The sequence below is a fragment of the Corella eumyota genome, chromosome 6 (genome assembly GCF_963082875.1).
Source record: "Corella eumyota chromosome 6, kaCorEumy4.1, whole genome shotgun sequence".
Classification (NCBI taxonomy): domain Eukaryota; kingdom Metazoa; phylum Chordata; class Ascidiacea; order Phlebobranchia; family Corellidae; genus Corella; species Corella eumyota.
Window position 1 is genome coordinate 14,647,599 of NC_137495.1, and position 24,148 is coordinate 14,671,746.

A 24,148-nucleotide genomic window follows, 5' to 3' on the forward strand; every position below is an offset into this window, starting at 1 on the left:
ATGAGTTTGAAAATATTTATGTTTTTGTGCTTCTGGATATGCTTAGCTGCATCCCAAAACAACCCAGTTTGTTTTAGTGCATGTCCCACTGCATCTGCTCATGAACCTTCTGAAACTAAACAAAGTAGACCAGGAAAGCTTGGCCCAGCTGGGGAGAAAGGTGAAAAAGGTATCAGGGGTGAAATTGGGGCAATTGGGGGTCCTGGTGCCAGGGGTGAGCAAGGTTTCATGGGTGAAATTGGCCCCATAGGTCCTAAGGGTGAAATTGGGTCAGTTGGGGGCGCTGGCGTTAGAGGTGAACAAGGTTTCAGGGGTGAAATTGGCCCCATAGGTCCCAAGGGTGAAATTGGGGCAATTGGGGGTCCTGGCGTTAAAGGTGAACAAGGTTTCAGGGGTGAAATTGGCCCCAAAGGGTCAGTTGGGGCTACTGGCGAGTGTTCTTGCGATGGGGAGGTCGTGTCGGATATAGAAAAAATTCTCCCCCAAATAAAAGGTATTTTGGTTACTTTACATTTGTTAAATAATGATAATATCATCGGCTTACTGGTAGAACCTCAAAACTAAAATAAAAACAATTTTAAGATAATTAATTAACGTTTTAAACTTTGCAAGTATATTTTGTATGGTTTATTAACATTGTTACTTATATAAACAAGTATACTTAATACAGTGGCATTTTTAAAGTGCTAAAACTTATCTATAAAATTAATTTTATCATAGATATTTAGTTATTGTAGGGAATTGGGTTAGGAGGGTGACAGAAATGTTTCAGCAATGTATTAAAATACTTAAATATATTCCTAGGTAAAACCTTATTCAAATAGAATTCTGGTTAACATACTTTATTGGTAACAATATATATACAAAAATGGGGGCGATAATATTACAATATTACATTACGCTAAATCATTTCTAAACTAACACCATTATCATATAAAATACACTAACTTCTTTCTCCACAATCACAATTATCAAAAATACAACACACTCACAACTTCGCCTTCCACGTAAAACGACACCTTAATCAAATGGTACATAATAGACACAAACTAAATTATTCTGCGATGCGAAAATAAATAATATACTGGGTTAAATAATACAAAACTACATTACATGGCTGTACGTTTCACTGTAATTTAAAATGGATGGTAATTCTATATCAAATTAATTAATAATCACAAGATTACGGAAAAATATATTCAGCAAAAATCTAACGCATACATAAAAAGAACTATGTCACTATTGATAATGTTTTTTAAAGGTTTTTACTATATAGTAAAAACTAAACAACAACAGGAAATGTTATCGAGATATAACCTAAATCCAAAATTGGGGCGTTGATATGTACATAGATAGCGTCTATAAAATGTTTGACTATTTCAATATAATGACGAAATATATTTGGTTATTCTAATTACCTTATGGGTAATTAGATCTGTCCTTGAATAAAAAGGTATTTCTTAGTTTTCATACCCTTTTCTATAACCAATACATATAAATATTGTTTCTCTGTAATTCTCTTATTGTTAATAAATTTGTACGGCTTTTAACCGCATAGAATGGCAGCGAGTTTGCACAGTTATTTGGGTTCACAGAACGAAAGTTATTATTTTGTCTGAGAAGGGGTTCTTACGTATTCTTTTTTGGGGGACGCAGAATTTTTTATTTTTTAGGATTCCGCCTCTTCTTACTTCACTTTCCTTCATTCTTTGGTTCCTTTATTTTTTGTTCCTTTATTTTCTGGTTCCTCCATTTTTCGGTTCCTTCATTTTCCGGTTCCTTCATTTTCCGTTCCTTCATTCTCCGGTTCCTTTATTTTCCGGTTCCTTCATTTTCCGGTTCCTTCATTTTCTGTTTTTTCATTCTCCGGTCCCTTCATTTTCCGTTCCTTCATTTTCCGGTTCTTTCATTTTCCGGTTTCTTCATTTTCCGTTCCTTCATTCTCCGGTTCTTTCATTTTCCGGTTCCTTCATTTTCCTGTTCCTTCATTTTCCGTTCTTTCATTCTACGGTCCTTTCATTTTCCGTTCTTTCATTTTCCGGTTCCTTCATTTTCCGTTCTTTCATTCTACGGTCCTTTCATTTTCCGTTCTTTCATTTTCCGGTTCCTTCATTCTCCGGTTTCTTCCTTTTCCGGTTCCTTCATTTTCCGGTTCCTTCGTTTTCCGGTTTCTTCATTTTCCGTTCCTTCATTCTCCGTTCCTTCATTCTCCGGTTCTTTCATTTTCCGGTTCCTTCATTTTCCTGTTCCTTCATTTTCCGTTCTTTCGTTCTACGGTCCTTTCATTTTCCGTTCTTTCATTTTCCGGTTCCTTCAATTTTCGTTCTTTCATTCTACGGTCCTTTCATTTTCCGTTCCTTCATTCTCCGGTTCCTTCATTCTCCGGTTCCTTCCTTTTCCGGTTCCTTCATTTTCCGGTTCCTTCCTTTTCCGGTTTCTTCATTTTCCGGTTATTTCATTTTCCGTTCCTTCATTTTCTGGTTCCTTTCTTTTCCGGTTCCTTCATTTTCCGGTTCCTTCGTTTTCCGGTTCTTTCATTTTCCGTTCCTTCATTCTCCGGTCCCTTCATTTTCCGTTCCTTCATTTTCAGTTGACCCCTTTTTTGTACTTCATAATGGGTTGGTTCTGGTTGATAGTGTTGATAAAGTTTGTAAATATTTTTGCTTTTGATACCCCCAGTTTCACGGCGAAAATTACATCACGGCTGTCAATGCAGGTGATTTTTGCCGTTCTTTGCGAACCAGCACCACAGCTGTTTTGAGGCTAGGAAAGCATTTGCAGCGTAATCGATTGCGATGCTAAGTGCTTTTCCTACATTATTATATTAACACCCGATATTTAGTTATTATGTCAGTTTTAATTTAACAACATTTGTATGTTAACAAAACTTTAACCACTCGATCTTTTTACTTAAATTACAAGGTTATTTAAAGTTCAAAAATCAAATAATAAATTAATAAAAAGTTATTTTTTAATTACAAATAAAATCATTTTTTAAATTCCGCTAAATTTATATTTGTTGTCAAATTTTGAGTTACAAGGTTCTAACAGTAAGCAGACAATATAACAATTTATAAACATTTTGTAATATTTAATTTTACAATTTAAATATTTAAGAGTTAAGCTAAATCATGCCAACTTATAAGATTGATTCTAAATAAACATAAATATTTATAGTTAGTGTATGTGGACTTGGGTTAAAAGATGGAAGAATACCGGATAGTGACATCACAGCTAGTTCTTATGCCAGCAGCAACTTCCCACCACATGAAGCAAGGTTGGATGCTCATACCAGGGGTTGGTTACCTAAACAATGTGAGTTGTTGGAATTATTTTCTATCTTATAATAAAGTTTCCCAACTTTTGTAATTAGTGGAAAATAAACATTAACATTGTTTTAATTAATAGACAGGGTTGGGTAATGGATCCAAATTGACCTCAAGACATCAACTCAAGTGACAGGAGTTGTGACACAAGGAAGTTACTTCAGTAGTGGTTATTGGGTCACCAGCTTTAAGATATCTTATGGGTCCAGTACATCAGATATGCAGTTCATCCAAAATAATGGAAATGATCTGGTAAGCTTAAATTTAAAACGAAAATTTATTTTGTTTAAATTTTTAAAGTTTAGAAACAGTTTTTAATTAATTGGTGTTAATTAATTTAAAAAAAATTATTTTATTAAAAATGTTTCAATTAAAATCACCAAAACTTGTTTTTAAAAGTTGTGTGATGTTTACAAGCTAGATAATAATAACCAAGCAAACCATTGTTTAAACAATCCCCATTCTAATTGTTTTGTGATGTCATAGCTTGTTACAAAACTTAATTATTCGTCGTTTTTAACAATAAAGGGTCTGCGACAGTTTTAAATTTTTTATTAATCTAAAAGTAAAAGTTTTGTAATTTTAAAAATTGACATTGTAAAAATCCCGCGAACCGGTGTGAAAATAATTATGTGAGCTTTTCTTATGTTTGTACTTGGTCTTCAGTCGTTGTTTGACTGGAAAAACGTTTTTTTATTAAAACATGTCCAATATAGCAATATTGATGTTTTTTTAAATTCTACAGGTTCTAAGGCTAAACTGGATTACAATTTTTTTACCGATTTTGTATTTCAGTTTTATTATTTTCCAATGCTGATTTTCTCTTACTTTTTTAGCCCCAAATGGGGTTTACTACTTGTTGAAAGGCATTTTTATGTTTTTCCAAGTAGTAAATAAGTTGTGAGTTTATAATTTAACGCAAGTTATAATCTACTGTTTTCTTAAGGCCGAACGTAGCTACTTTGGTCCCAGCGTACGAAGTAGCTTGGAAAGTAGTTTTTAGTACTTAACTTACTTAAAAACAGCATTCTTTTTAGCCTTAGTGTTAATTAAAAACATTTTTTTTAAAGTGCAGGCTACATTTGATTTTGTGGTTGTGATTTTTGTCCATAAAACTGTTTTTTGCAAGACATGGAACGTATTTATATCACGTTGCTATGGACGCTGTTCTAGCTCCCTAAAAACCAGTGTCAACACGAATGCTTAAATTATGCACAACTTAAATATAAAGTCGATAACTTAAATTTAAGCATCGTCGTAACATTTTTTTATTTAAAATAGCAAAAATCCGTAACTTTTGGGCAGGAAATAAGCCATTTAGATTGTAACCAGGGGCCCGCAAACACGTCCCTTTAAGTTAAATGTGAAGCGATGAACAACGCGCGATTAAAAAAATTATAAAATTTAAATAATTAATATCTTAAACCTGAATATTATTACGTTAAATATTATATTAAATCTTTTTAAAGGTCTTTGTTGGTAATGAAGATAGAAATGGTTACAAGTTCAACAACTTTCCTCAACCTATAAGTGCTCGCTATGTTCGATTGTATCCACAAACCTGGCGTGGTGCTCCCGTTCTTCGCATGGAGCTTTTATCTTGCTAGTTATCACATATTTCTTTCGGTTAATTATTTTAATTCCTAGTTGTTAATTAAAATTCTTTAGTTATGTACTATATTAAAACTTTTAAAGTAATTAATTTTATAATTTGAACAAATAATCCGTGTTATTATATTTAAATCTTACAAAATTCTGTAAATGTACTAAAATGTTAAGGCTGTAATAATTGGGTTTATTAAATGTGTGAATAAATATAATGTAACAAAGTCTATAGTAGTAATATTTAAATTTCCTATTTTTAAGTGAACAGTTACTGCGATGTCAAATCGTAGGTCTAATATTTGGTAAAGACTGTAATCAAAGATAGTGAAAGTAAAGCAATGTGTAATAAATGTAAATTAGTTATTTAAAGTGGCAGGCAACAAAAGAAGTTTTAATACTAAAAATTTGCAGCTATTTTCATTGACGAAATGTTTTAAATGACGAAGGTTTTAGAGATCTTATGAAAGTTCTAGAGCCCAGGTTTAAAATACCATCCCGCACAATACTACCTGCTCTTAAAACAGAGGTGTGGGAAGGATTAGAAGACGAGGTTGAACAAAAAGTAAGTGCTGTTACGATTACTACTGATTTGCGGACCAGCAAGCAAACAATTAGCTACATCGATGTAACTGGGTCAAACAAAGAAGGTATTGGCCCTATTAATGTCACAATTGTAACTTATTTTGGATAAATCCACATCAGTTAACTTTTAATTTTATAAACAAACAGTTTTTGATGTTGATTTAAAATGAAATTGTTATTTATTTGCTGACAAGCTTTGACGTATTTTTCCTCCCTATTTAAATAATAAGTTTCAATGCTTTTAACTATAACTCGTTTATCGAATTTGCGGGTTATTTAACAACTCTTTTTACATGGGAACTCTAACATCGTTTTTCTGGTATTGAATCATTTTTTCAACAATTCATTTCTGCTTTTTATTAAATGCAAATGTTCGTTTTAAACAGTTAGGCAATTCCGTTCTGCTGAACGGACGCCACTTAATAAACATGGATTAGACATTACTGAAATTCTGAGTTTATTTCCGTAAGAATTAGCCAGAATTTTATATTCATGTAAACAACCAACAACTAAAAACAGTTTGTAATTAATAAAATTCGCTTCATATTCTTGCATGATTCCCACTGCTGGCATGTTGTATAATCTTTAAGTAAGACCTGAGGTCCTTGGTTTGATTCCCACTGATGCCATGTTGTAGGATCTTTAAGTAAGAACCTGATGTTCTTAGTTTGATTCTCACTGATGGCATGTTGTAGGATCTTTAAGTAAGAACCTGAGGTCCTTAGTTTGATTCCCACTGATGGCATGTTGTAGCATCTTTAAGTAAGAACCTGATGTCCTTAGTTTGATTCCCACTGATGCCATGTTGTAGGATCTTTAAGTAAGAACCTGATGTCCTTAGTTTGATTCCCACTGATGGCATGTTGTAGCATCTTTAAGTAAGAACCTGAGGTCCTTAGTTTGATTTTCACTGATGGCATGTTGTAGTATCTTTAAGTAAGAACCTGAGGTTCTTAGTTTGATTCCCACTGATGGCATGTTGTAGCATCTTTAAGTAAGAACCTGAGGTCCTTAGTTTGATTTCCACTGATGGCATGTTGTAGTATCTTTAAGTAAGAACCTGAGGTTCTTAGTTTGATTCCCACTGATGGCATGTTGTAGGATCTTTAAGTAAGAACCTGAGGTCCTTAGTTTGATTTCCACTGATGACATGTTGTAGCATTTATAAGTAAGAACCTGAGGTCCTTAGTATGATTCCCACTGATGGCATGTTGTATAATCTTTAAGTAAGAACCTGAGGTTCCTAGTTTGATTCCCACTGCTGGCATGTTGTATAATCTTTAAGTAAGAACCTGAGGTTCCTAGTTTGATTTCCACTGATGGCATGTTGTAGGATCTTTAAGTAAGACCTAAGGTCCTTAGTTTGATTCCCACTGATGGCATGTTGTAGTATCTTTAAGTAAGAACCTGAGGTTCCTAGTTTGATTCCCACTGCTGGCATGTTGTATAATCTTTAAGTAAGAACCTGAGGTTCCTAGTTTGATTCCCACTGCTGGCATGTTGTAGGATCTTTAAGTAAGACCTAAGGTCCTTAGTTTGATTCCCACTGATGGCATGTTGTAGGATCTTTAAGTAACAACCTGAGGTCCTTAGTTTGATTCTCACTGATGGCATGTTGTAGGATCTTTAAGTAAGACCTGAGGTCCTTAGTTTGATTCTCACTGATGGCATGTTGTAGGATCTTTAAGTAAGACCTGAGGTCCTTAGTTTGATTCTCACTGATGGCATGTTGTAGGATCTTTAAGTAAGAACCTGATGTCCTTAGTTTGATTCTCACTGATGGCATGTTGTAGGATCTTTAAGTAAGAACCTGAGGTTCTTAGTTTGATTCTCACTGATGGCATGTTGTAGGATCTTTAAGTAAGACCTAAGGTCCTTAGTTTGAACCCCACTGATGGCATGTTGTAGGATCTTTAAGTAAGAACCTGAGGTCCTTAGTTTGATTCCCACTGATGGCATGTTGTAGGATCTTTAAGTAACAACCTGAGGTCCTTAGTTTGAACCCCATTGATGGCATGTTGTAGCATCTTTAAGTAAGAACCTGAGGTCCTTAGTTTGATTCCCACTGATGGCATGTTGTAGCATCTTTAAGTAAGAACCTGAGGTCCTTAGTTTGATTTCCACTGATGGCATGTTGTAGGATCTTTAAGTAAGAACCTGAGGTTCTTAGTTTGATTCCCACTGATGGCATGTTGTAGGATCTTTAAGTAAGAACCTGAGCTCCTTAGTTTGATTTCCACTGATGGCATGTTGTAGGATCTTTAAGTAAGACCTGAGGTTCTTAGTTTGATTCTCACTGATGGCAAGTTGTAGGATCTTTAAGTAAGAACCTGATGTCCTTAGTTTGATTCTCACTGATGGCATGTTGTAGGATCTTTAAGTAAGAACCTGAGGTTCTTAGTTTGATTCTCACTGATGGCATGTTGTAGGATCTTTAAGTAAGACTTAAGGTCCTTAGTTTGAACCCCACTGATGGCATGTTGTAGGATCTTTAAGTAAGAACCTGAGGTCCTTAGTTTGATTCCCACTGATGGCATGTTGTAAGATCTTTAAGTAACAACCTGAGGTCCTTAGTTTGAACCCCATTGATGGCATGTTGTAGCATCTTTAAGTAAGAACCTGAGGTCCTTAGTTTGATTCCCACTGATGGCATGTTGTAGCATCTTTAAGTAAGAACCTGAGGTCCTTAGTTTGATTTCCACTGATGGCATGTTGTAGGATCTTTAAGTAAAAACCTGAGGTTCTTAGTTTGATTCTCACTGATGGCATGTTGTAGGATCTTTAAGTAAGAACCTGAGCTCCTTAGTTTGATTCCCACTGATGGCATGTTGTAGCATCTTTAAGTAAGAACCTGAGGTCCTTAGTTTGATTTCCACTGATGGCATGTTGTAGGATCTTTAAGTAAGACCTGAGGTCCTTAGTTTGATTTTCACTGATGGCATGTTGTAGGATCTTTAAGTAAGAACCTGAGGTTCTTAGTTTGATTCCCACTGATGGCATGTTGTAGGATCTTTAAGTAAGACTTGAGGTCCTTAGTTTGATTCCCACTGATGGCATGTTGTAAGATTTTTAAGTAAGACCTGAGGTCCTTAGTTTGATTCCCACTGATGGCATGTTGTAGGATCTTTAAGTAAGAACCTGAGGTCCTTAGTTTAATTCCCACTGATGGCATGTTGTAGGATCTTTAAGTAAGAACTTTAGGTCCTTAGTTTGATACCCACTGATGTCATGTTGTAGGATCTTTAAGTAAGAACCTGAGGTCCTTAGTTTAATTCCCTATGATGGCATGTTGTAGGATCTTTAAGTAAGAACTTTAGGTCCTTAGTTTGATTTTCACTGATGGCATGTTGTAGGATCTTTAAGTAAGAACCTGAGGTCTTTAGTTTGATTCCCACTGATGGCATGTTGTAGTATCTTTAAGTAAGAACATAAGATCCTTAGTTTGATTCCCACTGCTGGCATGTTGTAGGATCTTTAAGTAAGAACCTAAGGTCCTTAGTTTGATTCCCACTGATGGCATGTTGTAGGATCTTTAAGTAAGAACCTGAGGTTCTTAGTTTGATTCCCACTGATGGCATGTTGTAGGATCTTTAAGTAAGAACCTAAGGTTCTTAGTTTGATTCTCACTGATGGCATGTTGTAGGATCTTTAAGTAAGAACCTGAGGTCCTTAGTTTGATTCTCACTGATGGCATGTTGTAGGCCTTTTAAGTAAGACCTGAGGTCCTTAGTTTGATTCTCACTGATGGCATGTTGTAGCATCTTTAAGTAAGAACCTAAGGTTCTTAGTTTAATTCCCACTGATAGCATGTTGTAGGATCTTTAAGTAAGACCTGATGTCCTTAGTTTTATTCTCACTGATGGCATGTTGTAGGATCTTTAAGTAAGACCTGAGGTCTTTAGATTGATTCCCACTGAAGGCATGTTGTAGCATCTTTAAGTAGAACCTGAGGTCCTTAGTTTAATTCCCACTGATGCCATGTTGTAGGATCTTTAAGTAAGAACCTGATGTCCTTAGTTTGATTCTCACTGATGGCATGTTGTAGGATCTTTAAGTAAGAACCTGAGGTCCTTGGTTTGATTCCCAATGATGGCATGTTGTAGGATCTTTAAGTAAGAACCTGAGGTTCTTTGTTTGATTCCCACTGATGGCATGTTGTAGGATCTTTAAGTAGAACCTGAGGTTCTTAGTTTGATTCCCACTGATGGCATGTTGTAGGATCTTTAAGTAGAACCTGAGGTTCTTTGTTTGATTCCCACTGATGGCATGTTGTAGGATCTTTAAGTAGAACCTGAGGACCTTTGTTTGATTCCCACTGATGGCATGTTGTAGGATCTTCAAGTAAGAACCTGAGGTCCTTAGTTTGATTCCCACTGATGGCATGTTGTAGGATCTTTAAGTAAGACCTAAGGTCCTTAGTTTGAACCCCACTGATGGCATGTTGTAGGATCTTTAAGTAAGAAACTGATGTCCTTAGTTTGAACCCCACTGATGGCATGTTGTAGGATCTTTAAGTAAGAACTTTAGGTCCTTAGTTTAATTCCCACTGATAGCATGTTGTAGGATCTTTAAGTAAGACCTAAGGTCCTTAGTTTGATTCCCACTGATGGCATGTTGTAGGATCTTTAAGTAACAACCTGAGGTCCTTAGTTTGATTCTCACTGATGGCATGTTGTAGGATCTTTAAGTAAGACCTGAGGTCCTTAGTTTGATTCTCACTGATGGCATGTTGTAGGATCTTTAAGTAAGAACCTGATGTCCTTAGTTTGATTCTCACTGATGGCATGTTGTAGGATCTTTAAGTAAGAACCTGAGGTTCTTAGTTTGATTCTCACTGATGGCATGTTGTAGGATCTTTAAGTAAGACCTGAGGTCCTTAGATTGATTCCCACTGAAGGCATGTTGTAGCATCTTTAAGTAGAACCTGAGGTCCTTAGTTTGATTCCCACTGATGCCATGTTGTAGGATCTTTAAGTAAGAACCTGATGTCCTTAGTTTGATTCTCACTGATGGCATGTTGTAGGATCTTTAAGTAAGAACCTGAGGTCCTTGGTTTGATTCCCACTGATGGCATGTTGTAGGATCTTTAAGTAAGAACCTGAGGTTCTTTGTTTGATTCCCACTGATGGCATGTTGTAGGATCTTTAAGTAGAACCTGAAGTTCTTAGTTTGATTCCCACTGATGGCATGTTGTAGGATCTTTAAGTAGAACCTGAGGTTCTTTGTTTGATTCCCACTGATGGCATGTTGTAGGATCTTTAAGTAGAACCTGAGGTCCTTTGTTTGATTCCCACTGATGGCATGTTGTAGGATCTTTAAGTAAGAACCTGAGGTCCTTAGTTTGATTCCCACTGATGGCATGTTGTAGGATCTTTAAGTAAGACCTAAGGTCCTTAGTTTGAACCCCACTGATGGCATGTTGTAGGATCTTTAAGTAAGAAACTGATGTCCTTAGTTTGAACCCCACTGATGGCATGTTGTAGGATCTTTAAGTAAGAACTTTAGGTCCTTAGTTTAATTCCCACTGATGGCATGTTGTAGGATCTTTAAGTAAGACCTAAGGTCCTTAGTTTGATTCCCACTGATGGCATGTTGTAGGATCTTTAAGTAACAACCTGAGGTCCTTAGTTTGATTCTCACTGATGGCATGTTGTAGGATCTTTAAGTAAGACCTGAGGTCCTTAGTTTGATTCTCACTGATGGCATGTTGTAGGATCTTTAAGTAAGAACCTGATGTCCTTAGTTTGATTCTCACTGATGGCATGTTGTAGGATCTTTAAGTAAGAACCTGAGGTTCTTAGTTTGATTCTCACTGATGGCATGTTGTAGGATCTTTAAGTAAGACCTAAGGTCCTTAGTTTGAACCCCACTGATGGCATGTTGTAGGATCTTTAAGTAAGAAACTGAGGTCCTTAGTTTGATTCCCACTGATGGCATGTTGTAGGATCTTTAAGTAACAACCTGAGGTCCTTAGTTTGAACCCCACTGATGGCATGTTGTAGCATCTTCAAGTAAGAACCTGAGGTCCTTAGTTTGATTCCCACTGATGGCATGTTGTAGCATCTTTAAGTAAGAACCTGAGGTCCTTAGTTTGATTTCCACTGATGGCATGTTGTAGGATCTTTAAGTAAGAACCTGAGGTTCTTAGTTTGATTCCCACTGATGGCATGTTGTAGGATCTTTAAGTAAGAACCTGAGCTCCTTAGTTTGATTCCCACTGATGGCATGTTGTAGCATCTTTAAGTAAGAACCTGAGGTCCTTAGTTTGATTTCCACTGATGGCATGTTGTAGGATCTTTAAGTAAGACCTGAGGTCCTTAGTTTGATTTTCACTGATGGCATGTTGTAGGATCTTTAAGTAAGAACCTGAGGTTCTTAGTTTGATTCCCACTGATGGCATGTTGTAGGATCTTTAAGTAAGACCTGAGGTCCTTAGTTTGATTCCCACTGATGGCATGTTGTAGGATCTTTAAGTAAGACCTGAGGTCCTTAGTTTGATTCCCACTGATGGCATGTTGTAGGATCTTTAAGTAAGAACCTGAGGTCCTTAGTTTAATTCCCACTGATGGCATGTTGTAGGATCTTTAAGTAAGAACTTTAGGTCCTTAGTTTGATACCCACTGATGTCATGTTGTAGGATCTTTAAGTAAGAACCTGAGGTCCTTAGTTTAATTCCCTATGATGGCATGTTGTAGGATCTTTAAGTAAGAACCTGAGGTCCTTAGTTTGATTTTCACTGATGGCATGTTGTAGGATCTTTAAGTAAGAACCTGAGGTCTTTAGTTTGATTCCCACTGATGGCATGTTGTAATATCTTTAAGTAAGAACCTAAGGTCCTTAGTTTGATTCCCACTGCTGGCATGTTGTAGGATCTTTAAGTAAGAACCTAAGGTCCTTAGTTTAATTCCCACTGATGGCATGGTGTAGGATCTTTAAGTAAGAACCTGAGGTTCTTAGTTTGATTCCCACTGATGGCATGTTGTAGGATCTTTAAGTAAGAACCTAAGGTCCTTAGTTTGATTCCCACTGATGGCATGTTGTAGGATCTTTAAGTAAGAACCTGAGGTTCTTAGTTTGATTCCCACTGATGGCATGTTGTAGGATCTTTAAGTAAGAACCTAAGGTCCTTAGTTTGATTCTCACTGATGGCATGTTGTAGGATTTTTAAGTAAGAACCTGAGGTCCTTAGTTTGATTCTTACTGATGGCATGTTGTAGGCCTTTTAAGTAAGACCTGAGGTCCTTAGTTTGATTCTCACTGATGGCATGTTGTAGCATCTTTAAGTAAGAACCTAAGGTCCTTAGTTTAATTCCCACTGATAGCATGTTGTAGGATCTTTAAGTAAGACCTGAGGTCCTTAGTTTGATTCTCACTGATGGCATGTTGTAGGATCTTTAAGTAAGACCTGAGGTCCTTAGATTGATTCCCACTGAAGGCATGTTGTAGCATCTTTAAGTAGAACCTGAGGTCCTTAGTTTGATTCCCACTGATGCCATGTTGTAGGATCTTTAAGTAAGAACCTGATGTCCTTAGTTTGATTCTCACTGATGGCATGTTGTAGGATCTTTAAGTAAGAACCTGAGGTCCTTGGTTTGATTCCCACTGATGGCATGTTGTAGGATCTTTAAGTAAGAACCTGAGGTTCTTTGTTTGATTCCCACTGATGGCATGTTGTAGGATCTTTAAGTAGAACCTGAAGTTCTTAGTTTGATTCCCACTGATGGCATGTTGTAGGATCTTTAAGTAGAACCTGAGGTTCTTTGTTTGATTCCCACTGATGGCATGTTGTAGGATCTTTAAGTAGAACCTGAGGTCCTTTGTTTGATTCCCACTGATGGCATGTTGTTGGATCTTTAAGTAAGAACCTGAGGTCCTTAGTTTGATTCCCACTGATGGCATGTTGTAGGATCTTTAAGTAAGACCTAAGGTCCTTAGTTTGAACCCCACTGATGGCATGTTGTAGGATCTTTAAGTAAGAAACTGATGTCCTTAGTTTGAACCCCACTGATGGCATGTTGTAGGATCTTTAAGTAAGAACTTTAGGTCCTTAGTTTAATTCCCACTGATGGCATGTTGTAGGATCTTTAAGTAAGACCTAAGGTCCTTAGTTTGATTCCCACTGATGGCATGTTGTAGGATCTTTAAGTAACAACCTGAGGTCCTTAGTTTGATTCTCACTGATGGCATGTTGTAGGATCTTTAAGTAAGACCTGAGGTCCTTAGTTTGATTCTCACTGATGGCATGTTGTAGGATCTTTAAGTAAGAACCTGATGTCCTTAGTTTGATTCTCACTGATGGCATGTTGTAGGATCTTTAAGTAAGAACCTGAGGTTCTTAGTTTGATTCTCACTGATGGCATGTTGTAGGATCTTTAAGTAAGACCTAAGGTCCTTAGTTTGAACCCCACTGATGGCATGTTGTAGGATCTTTAAGTAAGAAACTGAGGTCCTCAGTTTGATTCCCACTGATGGCATGTTGTAGGATCTTTAAGTAACAACCTGAGGTCCTTAGTTTGAACCCCACTGATGGCATGTTGTAGCATCTTTAAGTAAGAACCTGAGGTCCTTAGTTTGATTCCCACTGATGGCATGTTGTAGCATCTTTAAGTAAGAACCTGAGGTCCTTAGTTTGATTTCCACTGATGGCATGTTGTAGGATCTTTAAGTAAGAACCTGAGGTTCTTAGTTTGATTCCCACTGATGGCATGTTGTAGGATCTTTAAGTAAGAACCTGAGCTCCTTAGTTTGATTCCCACTGATGGCATGTTGTAGCATCTTTAAGTAAGAACCTGAGGTCCTTAGTTTGATTTCCACTGATGGCATGTTGTAGGATCTTTAAGTAAGACCTGAGGTCCTTAGTTTGATTTTCACTGATGGCATGTTGTAGGATCTTTAAGTAAGAACCTGAGGTTCTTAGTTTGATTCCCACTGATGGCATGTTGTAGGATCTTTAAGTAAGACCTGAGGTCCTTAGTTTGATTCCCACTGATGGCATGTTGTAGGATCTTTAAGTAAGACCTGAGGTCCTTAGTTTGATTCCCACTGATGGCATGTTGTAGGATCTTTAAGTAAGAACCTGAGGTCCTTAGTTTAATTCCCACTGATGGCATGTTGTAGGATCTTTAAGTAAGAACTTTAGGTCCTTAGTTTGATACCCACTGATGTCATGTTGTAGGATCTTTAAGTAAGAACCTGAGGTCCTTAGTTTAATTCCCTATGATGGCATGTTGTAGGATCTTTAAGTAAGAACTTTAAGTCCTTAGTTTGATTTTCACTGATGGCATGTTGTAGGATCTTTAAGTAAGAACCTGAGGTCTTTAGTTTGATTCCCACTGATGGCATGTTGTAATATCTTTAAGTAAGAACCTAAGGTCCTTAGTTTGATTCCCACTGCTGGCATGTTGTAGGATCTTTAAGTAAGAACCTAAGGTCCTTAGTTTAATTCCCACTGATGGCATGGTGTAGGATCTTTAAGTAAGAACCTGAGGTTCTTAGTTTGATTCCCACTGATGGCATGTTGTAGGATCTTTAAGTAAGAACCTAAGGTTCTTAGTTTGATTCCCACTGATGGCATGTTGTAGGATCTTTAAGTAAGAACCTGAGGTCTTTAGTTTGATTCCCACTGATGGCATGTTGTAGGATCTTTAAGTAAGAACCTGAGGTTCCTAGTTTGAACCCCACTGATGGCATGTTGTATAATCTTTAAAAAAGAACCTGAGGTCCTTAGTTTAAGTCCCACTGCTGGCATGTTGTAGGATCTTTAAGTAAGAACCTGAGGTCCTTAGTTTAATTCCCACTGATGGCATGTTGTAGCATCTTCAAGTAAGAACCTAAGGTCCTTGGTTTGATTCCCACTGATGCCATGTTTGTAGGATCTTTAAGTAAGAACCTGAGGTCCTTGGTTTGATTCTCACTGATGGCATGTTGTAGCATTTTTAAGTAAGAACCTAAGGTTTTTAGTTTGATTCCCACTGATGGCATGTTATAGCATGTTTAAGTAGGACCTGAGGTCTTTAGTTTGATTCCCACTGATGGCATGTTGTAACATCCTTAAGACCTGAGATCCTGGGTTTAATTCCCACTGATGGTATGTTGTAGCATCTTTATTATTAGCCTTATAGTGTGCATCATTATGAAAAAAGAACTCAGGTTCTGAGTTAACTTTTTAATTAACTTTTACTAAAATATTGTGCCTTGAAATGCTCTTTTAAGAAAATCTCATGCTCTAAATATGTTAAATATCTTTCCTATATTTAGGTAAAAAGTCGTTTTTTTCATTTTTAAAGAGTATGGGCAGATACTTTTCAAGGGAAGATTAGGGTAAGGTTTAAAAATTCCGCTTTTCCGCATTTTATAAACCGGACGAACGACGCAAGCTTTCAATTTTCAACATGTCACAATTTTCACCCAAAACATTTTTTATTTACAAAAATCAAAAAAATTGTCGTTTAAAATAAATTTTTGCTTATGCTAAGCCAACACATATACAAAGCGTAAACTTGGACTTTTACAAAGGACCACAAATAGCTTCATTTTAAGCTTAACCTAGGCTCAAGATTTCGATGTTCAACTAACAGTTAGGGAAGTGTAAATGGGAGACCTCCCAGCGACAATGGGAGGCCAACCACTTCTCCGTACGTGGATATTCGTTGGTTTTATAAGCGCGTCTGATTAGCTTGTAGTGCCTTTAGGCCGATGGCTTTGATCGACTGTTCGCTTTTATGAATATCGGATCACCTACGCTATGGCAGGAACTGTTTACGCTATGGCAGGAACTGTTTTTAGTTAGGTCGCTTGCTAGTTTTTTTGGTAGATGTGTTGCGCTTCAGTTTTAGTAGTTAGGTTGCTTGCGAGATTTTTTGGTAGATGTGTTGCGCTTTAGTCTAAGTAGTTAGGTCACTTGTTAGGATTTTTGGTAGATGTCTTGCACTACAGTCTTAGTAGTTAGGTCGCTTGCTTGTTTTTTTGGTAGATGTGTTGCGCTTCAGTCTTAGTAGTTAGGTTGCTTGCGAGATTTTTTGGTAGATGTCTTGCGCTTCAGTCTTAGTAGTTAGGTCGCTTGCTAGTTTTTTTGGTAGATGTGTTGCGCTTCAGTCTTAGTAGTTAGGTTGCTTGCGAGATTTTTTGGTAGATGTGTTGCGCTTTAGTCTAAGTAGTTAGGTCACTTGTTAGGATTTTTGGTAGATGTCTTGCACTACAGTCTTAGTAGTTGGTTCGCTTGCTAGGTTTTTAGGTAGATGTCTTGCGTTTTAGTCTTAGTAGTTAGGTCGCTTGGTAGTTTTTGAGGTGAATATCTTGGGCTTGTTTGTTTGTGATAAAAATGGTAAAACATCGTTTTTTGTACAGTTTCTAATTCATGTTTATTTGGTAAAATGTTTTTAGTTAAATTATGTTAAGGCAGCCTGGTTTAGTAGTCAGAACACTTGGCTTTTCTATACGAGGTCCTAGACTTAAGTCCCACTGCTCTCATGCAGTAGCGCCCTTGAGTAAGGTGCTATAAACGACATAAACTCTTGCTGGGTCATAACTTATATAGCAGTTTATTTATTGTGCAAATATAATCAATAATACTCTAACCTGCTAAAGGCAACTTAGGACTGGGTCAAGGTAACAGTTGTTACTCTATATTTAGGTCTTGAAGGCGACTTTCTTGCAATGAATATTTAAAAAGTGGTGACATTTTTCGTACGCCGCATTTGAGTAACTACTTCAACTTTTTGTTGACATCGCGTTGAGGAAATGTGATTTTGTAAACAGACCAAAAACAGATGTTTTTAGATTAATTGAGCAAATTATAAAGTAAAAATAAAAAGATGTTAAGATATATTTAAGTTAAAAATATCAGAAAAGTTATGGTCTGGTAATATTTGCCAAAATTGTTTGCGTTAGCTGATATATTCTGGCATCAATTAAATCTTTTTTGCTGAAAAATGTTTTTATTATTTTATTAATATTTAAACGAATAACGAACAATTTTTATTTATCAAATTTTAAATTTATATATACTTTTTATGTTTAAGTCGCGCATTCGACTTTCCCACATCGAGGATAAAGATATTTTCAAAAAAAAAACACTTGGGTTTACAACATGAGGGTTTTGGGTTCGATTCTCATTGCTTCCATGCTGTAGCGCTCTTAAATAAGGTGCTATAAACCGTATGAACTTGAACTAGCACTTAATCAGCAGCTTTTTTTAAGTTGTCAAGTCGACCTTTCCGCATCGCTAATTAATTAATGTAAAAATATATTTTAACAGAATTTAAATTCAGTTTACTTTAACATTAGGAAAACAATTTCAAAATGTTTAAAACATTTAAAGGGGAGCCCATGTATCATTGGTATTGTATAACAATCCTAATGTTGTGTTATGGGTTCGGGGAGTTGGGTCATTTTATGATCGGTGTCACCTCAAAGGAAATGGCACAGGACGTTCATTTTGGAGACATGGCTTGTTTGACCTTGGACATAAATGTTGAAAAACTGTTAAACACAAAATGCAGAGATGTGAAGAATTCAACACAGTGAGTAGTTGTTAATTTTGCATGCTAATATTATTTTATTGGGAATCAATTCAAGAACCCCAGGTCTTACTCAAAGATGTTACAACTTGCTAGCAGTGGGAATCAAATCCAGCATCTCAGATCTTACTTAAGGATGCTACAACATGCCAGCAGTAGGAATCAAACCCAGGATTGCAGGTCTTACTCAAGAATGCTACAACATGCTAGTAGTAGGAATCAAACTCAGGATCTCATGTCTTACTTAAGGATGCTACAACATGCCAGCAGTGGGAATCAAACCCAGAATCTCAGGTCTTACCTAATGATGCTACATTATGCCAGCAGCGGGAATCAAACCCAGGATCTCAGGTCTTACTCAAGGATGTTACAACATGCTAACTAACAAAGTAAATTATTAATAATCTTAATTTTTAGATGTAATCTCATGGGATTGAATGGAACGATATATTGTGAATGGAATTACTCAGGCCAGGGAATAGAATACCAAGTTCTTGCTGGTCCAATATTTATTGCCATTTTTACTGTTATGGGAGTTGTAATGGGAATTGTTGGCGATAAATATAACAGGTTGATTACCGACTATTTTTTCTTTTTATTTATCCTTAATGTGGAAAGGTCAACTTCACGACCTAAACATAGAGTAACATCATTTACTCTGACCCAGTATCGAGTTGCCTGTAGCAGTTTGGGATAATATAGAGAATATAGTTGCCCGATAATTAAGCTGCTGATTAAGTGTTGGCTCAGCAGGAGTTTATACCGTTTATAGCACCTTACTCAAGGGCACTACATCATGAGAGCTGTGGGGATTAATTTTTTTTATAATTTGTTTTATAACTTTTTTTTTTGAGTAAAAGAGAGGTAACTGAAAATGTGCTATTGTTAGTAAAATGGTGTTTTTTGGGAATATAGTTTTTAGTAAAATGTCAGTAACTCCATTTTCTATGCAAACCTAAAATCTTTCAAAAAATTTTTTTTATTTATTTTGCTTTTTAATATTAAAATTTTTAATTAACTTTTTATAAAACTCTTTTTATTTTATGGTTTAGAATCCAGATATTATCTGCAAGTGTTTTCTTTTACTCGGTAATGACTTTTACCACCGGATTTGCCGACACTTATTGGTTGTTAGCTTTGCTGAGAGTTGGCTTTGGGGCAGGGTGAGTTTAAAGTTTGTTTCAGTAATTCAAAAAATATTTAAAAAAAAAAAAAGATTTTTGTACCAGTTATTATTTTTAACTAAATTTGCGGATAAAGCATGGTGTAGTGGTAAGAGCACTTGGTATCACTACATGAGGTTCTGCGTTTAATTCCCACTGCTCTTATGCTATAGGGTCTTAACAAACCTTAATAATATCATATTTTTTTGTTTTGTATGTATAATAAATTCTCTTAAAAACCTAAAACTTTTTTCCCAGAGAGTCGGCCTGTACTCCTCTTACCTCAAGTTTGGTGGCCGACATTTTCTCACAGAAAGTTCGAGCTTTTGCGATGAGTTTTTTCAACTTTGGAATTTATTTTGGATATGGTTTGGCATTTGCCAAAAAATTATGTGACTGACGCCAACATTCTTGGAATGGTGAAAATTTTTTAAATATTTTTGACCGGCAGTGCGGTGTAGTAGTCAGAACACTTGGCTTTACTACATGAGGACCTGGGTTTGATTCCCACTACTCTCATAACGTAGTAGCCTACCCTTTTTTTGAACGATTTATTTTTAGGTTTTTTTATCAAATCAACCCCCAAAAAATTAATTTTATTTTTTTGATTTTATTTTTAACCAATCTTTTATTAATTTTTTCTTAGAGCTGGCGTTGGTGTTACTTTATAGCTGGAGCTCCAGGCATAATTATGGCGATTATTTTATATTTCTCTTTCAAAGAACCGGAACGTAAAATTATAGAACAAGCTGAAGAGAATAACAAATATGAGAAAGACTTTGGTATTTAATACTTTTGATAAAATGTTTAATAAATGAACCCGTTTTCTGTAATTCTTTATCCTCGATGTGAGAAGGTTGATCTCATGACCTAAACATAGAGTTGACTTTGGCAGTTTGGGATATTATTCAATATATTTGTCCGATAATTAATCTGCTTATTAAGTGTTGGCTCAGCAGGTGTTCACACCGTTTATAACACCTTACATAAGGGTGCTACAGCATGAGAGCAGTGGGGATTGAACTCACGACCTTATGTGTGGTGTAGCAACTGTTCTTACCACTACACCATGCTGCCGTTTTCATTATAAAAATTGTATTTTTTAAGTCTGTCGTAAAATTTCTCTTTATTTTGGAGAAATGTTTAAAAGTTATTTGGCCTATTTTGCAAACTATATTTTTAACTAAGCTATTTATAAACCTGGCTATAAATTTTATTATTTAGAAAAGCAGTCGGTGTTGAAATCAATTTTGAAATCAATTTTGACAACTTTCAAATTATTTATCAAATCTCCGACTATCTTATTGTTACTGGTTGGGGCTTCATTCAGACATTCTGGTGAGTTTTATATTTATCGATAAAATCCTTAGTCGGTGCTTCAACATGCCGGTACTGGGAATCAAGCTTCAAACCTCACCCTACATACTGTAGTGGACAGATCACTTGGCTTTACTACATGAGGTCTTTGGTTCGATCCCTTCCGCTCTCAAACTGCCACAGGCAATTCGAGACTGGGTTGGAGTAACTGATGTTACTCTATGTTTAAGTCGCGCATTTGACTTTCCCACATCGAGGATAAAGATATATACAAAAAAAATAAAAATATCCCAAACTGCTAAAGGCAACTCGATACTGGGTCAGAGTAAATCATGTTATTCTATGTTTAGGTCAAGAAGTCGACCTTTCCACATTGAGGATAAATAAAAAGAAAAAAAATATTAAACTTAACTTTTTAAATTTTTGTGAATATTTGGGTTTGAGTTAGTTTGGTGGCGAATGGCGAGGGAATGTTTCGGAAGATCTTTAACCGCGTATTTTAAATCGATTTCATCCGAAACATAATTTCGTTTTAAATCATTCTGTTGCTTGAAAAAGTTTTTGCCGTTTTCTGGATTTCTGGAAAAAATAAAAAACTTACGTCTAAGATTTTGGGTTCAATACCCGCTAGAAGAATGGCCTACAAAAAAAAACATAAAAACGTGGTCTGTTAAAAAACTAGATTTTTTTCATATTTGTTTGTCCTCAATGTATTTATAACCAAAAAATACATTAACTTTTTTTTTTGTGTATATCTTTATCCTCGATGTGGGAAAGTCGAATGCGTGACTTAAACATAGAGTAACATAAGTTACTTCGACCCAGTCTCGAGTTGCCTGTGCCAGTTTCGAATATTATAGATTATAATTGCCTGGTAATTATGCTGCTGATTAAGTGCTGGCTCAGCAGAAGTTTATACCGTTTATAGTGCCTTACTCAAGGGCGCTACAGCATGAGAGCAGTGAGGATCAAACCCAGGACCTTATATATTTAAGCTTCTAACCACTACATCACAATGCCAGTATATCAAACCAATCAACAACAAGATAACAATTCAAATTATTTATTTAGCCCTAACTTACGAAATAAGTTTTAGCACCCAAGTAAAAGAAGCGTAAGGCACAAAAACATCCGAAGACCTCCGATAACTCGCAGTAAGATTGAAGAAGTCCTTGAGGTAAACATTTTGTGAAATCGATGCCGTACTTTCCGCACTCCACCAAACATAAAATTGGTCTGCTGTTCTGGTAAAAATAAAAGAAAATGGTGTTTAGTTTATGGTTTTGGTCGCATGGTGTTTAGTTTATGGTTTTGGTCGTATTGTGTTTAGTTTATGGTTTTAGTCGTATGGTGTTTAATTAATGGTTTCGGTCGTATGGTGTTTTTTTACCTGTTTTTTGGAAGGTCATTAATATCAAATTGGACAGCGTGAAAAACGATAAATCGACTTTCCCGCTCATATTTTCGGTCAAAAACTAATCTACTATTTCCACATTTACTAGTTTCAACTTTTGCTCTAAATAAAAGAGATTTATTTCAAAAAATATTTAACAATTAAGGCCTTTAATAAGCAATGTGTGGTGGTCTGAAAAATTGGATTTACTACATGTGGTCGTGGGTTCAATCCCCATTGCTCCCATGCTGTAACACCCTTGAGTAAAGTGCTATAAACGGTATAAACTTCTGCTGAACCAAAAATTTAATCAGCAGATCAATTATCGGGCAATTATAATCTTTAATATTCCAAACTGCCACAGGCAACTTAAGACTGTGTCGGGGTAACAAATGTTACTCTATGTTTAAGTCGCGCATTTGACTTTCCCACATCGAGAATAAATACCACCAAAACTTTTCTTTGTCCTCAATTTTATTTTCAGTTAAAAAACAACAAATTTAGAACTTTATACAATATAGCAGTGTTTGATATTATTAAAAAAATTCAACATGCTAGAGTTGCCAACAGTGGGAATCAAACTCAAGACCCCAGGCAATTAAACTTAACAATTTTTAATTATGGTATTTTAAGTGAAAACAATTTAACTTACTGATTTGAAGTTAAGATAATTTTGGCATCGGTGAATAAAAATTCAAGTGCCGTAGTAATTTCGTTAAAGGGGGTGTACCAGAATAAGATGACGTCACTTCTTGTTGTTAAGTTTTGCAGATTTTTCTTCTTGAATTTAAAATTACTTTTTCGTTCAACATTTGGTTTATTATTTTTTCTTGCAGGTTCAACAAAGCTCTTGTTTTGTATTCGTTCTAAAATTTCAATTTCTTTTTGCGCGAAGTTTCGATTTTCAATTCTTTCCGCCTTTTTCCGTTTCCATTGTTTACTTTTATGACGGAATAATCGTTTCAAAGCAACTGCCGAGTCCGTGGTCGCTGTTTTATATTCTGTAGAAAAGTTGACAGTCCAGACCAGGCAAGCAACCGAAATTAGAAGCAGAAAAACAAAACTTAAAAACAATTTCCGCTTCGAACAAACATAAGTTCTCTTGGCCATCTCTTAACCATTATTAACAATCAAAACTTCATAACTGAACAATCTAACAATGTTTATTAAACTTGCAGATATTTATTGTTCAAAACCGGGTTGTTAAATTTTAACAGTGAAACTTAAGCGCTTATGTCTTGTGCGTTTCCTATGTCAATATCCACTCAGTCGTGAAGTCTGTCTTTCGCTATGACGTCATCACGCGGTATTTTAACCTACAAACACGTGATATATGATTTTAAACAGATACAGGCTCGAAAAGAATCTACCAGGCTGTGGTTGCAATTTAAACTTAGGTTATGGTGTGGCTTCTCTGTTCTGTAGCCAATTTAAGCGGTCATTGTTCCATAAACCGCCGTAAACTGTTTTCTAAGGGCCTTTTTCAGTCGAAATAAATTAAACTTAAGAAGCTATATAGCTTAAACGCCTTTAAAAAACATAGTCTATAAATAATGGAGCATACAGTGGGCAAAGTACTGTATATATATACAATCCCAATATATATTTAGGTTTGGTGACTATGCCATAACATACTTAAATATATTTGTGTAAACATTAATACTTTTGGCATGTTTTAAATCATTAATTTGATTTTGTCATTTTTTCCCGTCGCATTGTTGTAATATTAATTGTATATCGTATTTATTATTTACTTTTATCAATGCGCGAAAAACCAAAATAAAAATAAAAAAAGGCTACTGCAACGCCTTTTTAAAACACAGTCTATAAATAATGGAGCATACAGTTGGCGAACTACTGCATATATATAAATATACAATGTCCAATATATATACCTTAAAAATTAATAATATTTTTTTTTTGACCTTATTACAACAATTAAAATACACTATATATGATCTTGGCTAACTCACGAAAGTTAACTACAGTACTATTGTACCATTAAATCGTTTCCACGTCACATGCTTTTATTTTAATCGTAAACCTACATATAAATATTTAATAGTTATGCTGCATACAATCCAATAAAAATGATTTTATTTGCACTTCTGTTTGTCACCAGCAGCGTGGTGTAGTGGTAAGAACACTTGCTGCACCACACATGAGGTCGTGGGTTCAATCCCCACTGCTCTCATACTGTAGCGCCCTTAAGTAAGGTAACTCGAGACTGGGGGCCACAGGCAA

General features: G+C 35.8%; 1 protein-coding gene, 1 long non-coding RNA gene and 1 pseudogene across 3 annotated transcripts; 2 read left to right on the top strand and 1 right to left on the bottom strand.

Moving 5' to 3' along the window:
• Window positions 1-24,148, top strand: part of LOC145755940 (uncharacterized) — a 30,469-nt pseudogene continuing 6,321 nt past the window's right edge.
• Window positions 19,860-23,608, top strand: LOC145755007 (uncharacterized). Of its 2 annotated transcripts, XR_014284174.1 has the most exons (4): window positions 19,860-19,976; window positions 20,419-20,532; window positions 21,583-21,688; window positions 22,741-23,608. It is a non-coding gene; the product is annotated as an uncharacterized LOC145755007 (long non-coding RNA). The 2 variants fall into 2 exon arrangements; XR_014284173.1 differs by lacking the exon at window positions 22,741-23,608 and having other exon boundaries at window positions 21,583-22,266.
• LOC145755006 (uncharacterized) lies at window positions 20,489-23,172 on the bottom strand. The gene is made up of 4 exons (XM_082571200.1): window positions 22,557-23,172; window positions 21,902-22,027; window positions 21,594-21,755; window positions 20,489-21,090 (listed from the first exon to the last, which is right to left on the bottom strand). Exons 1-4 carry the CDS (start codon window positions 23,012-23,014, stop codon window positions 20,919-20,921), a joined length of 918 nt encoding a protein of 305 aa, XP_082427326.1. The 5' UTR covers window positions 23,015-23,172; the 3' UTR covers window positions 20,489-20,918.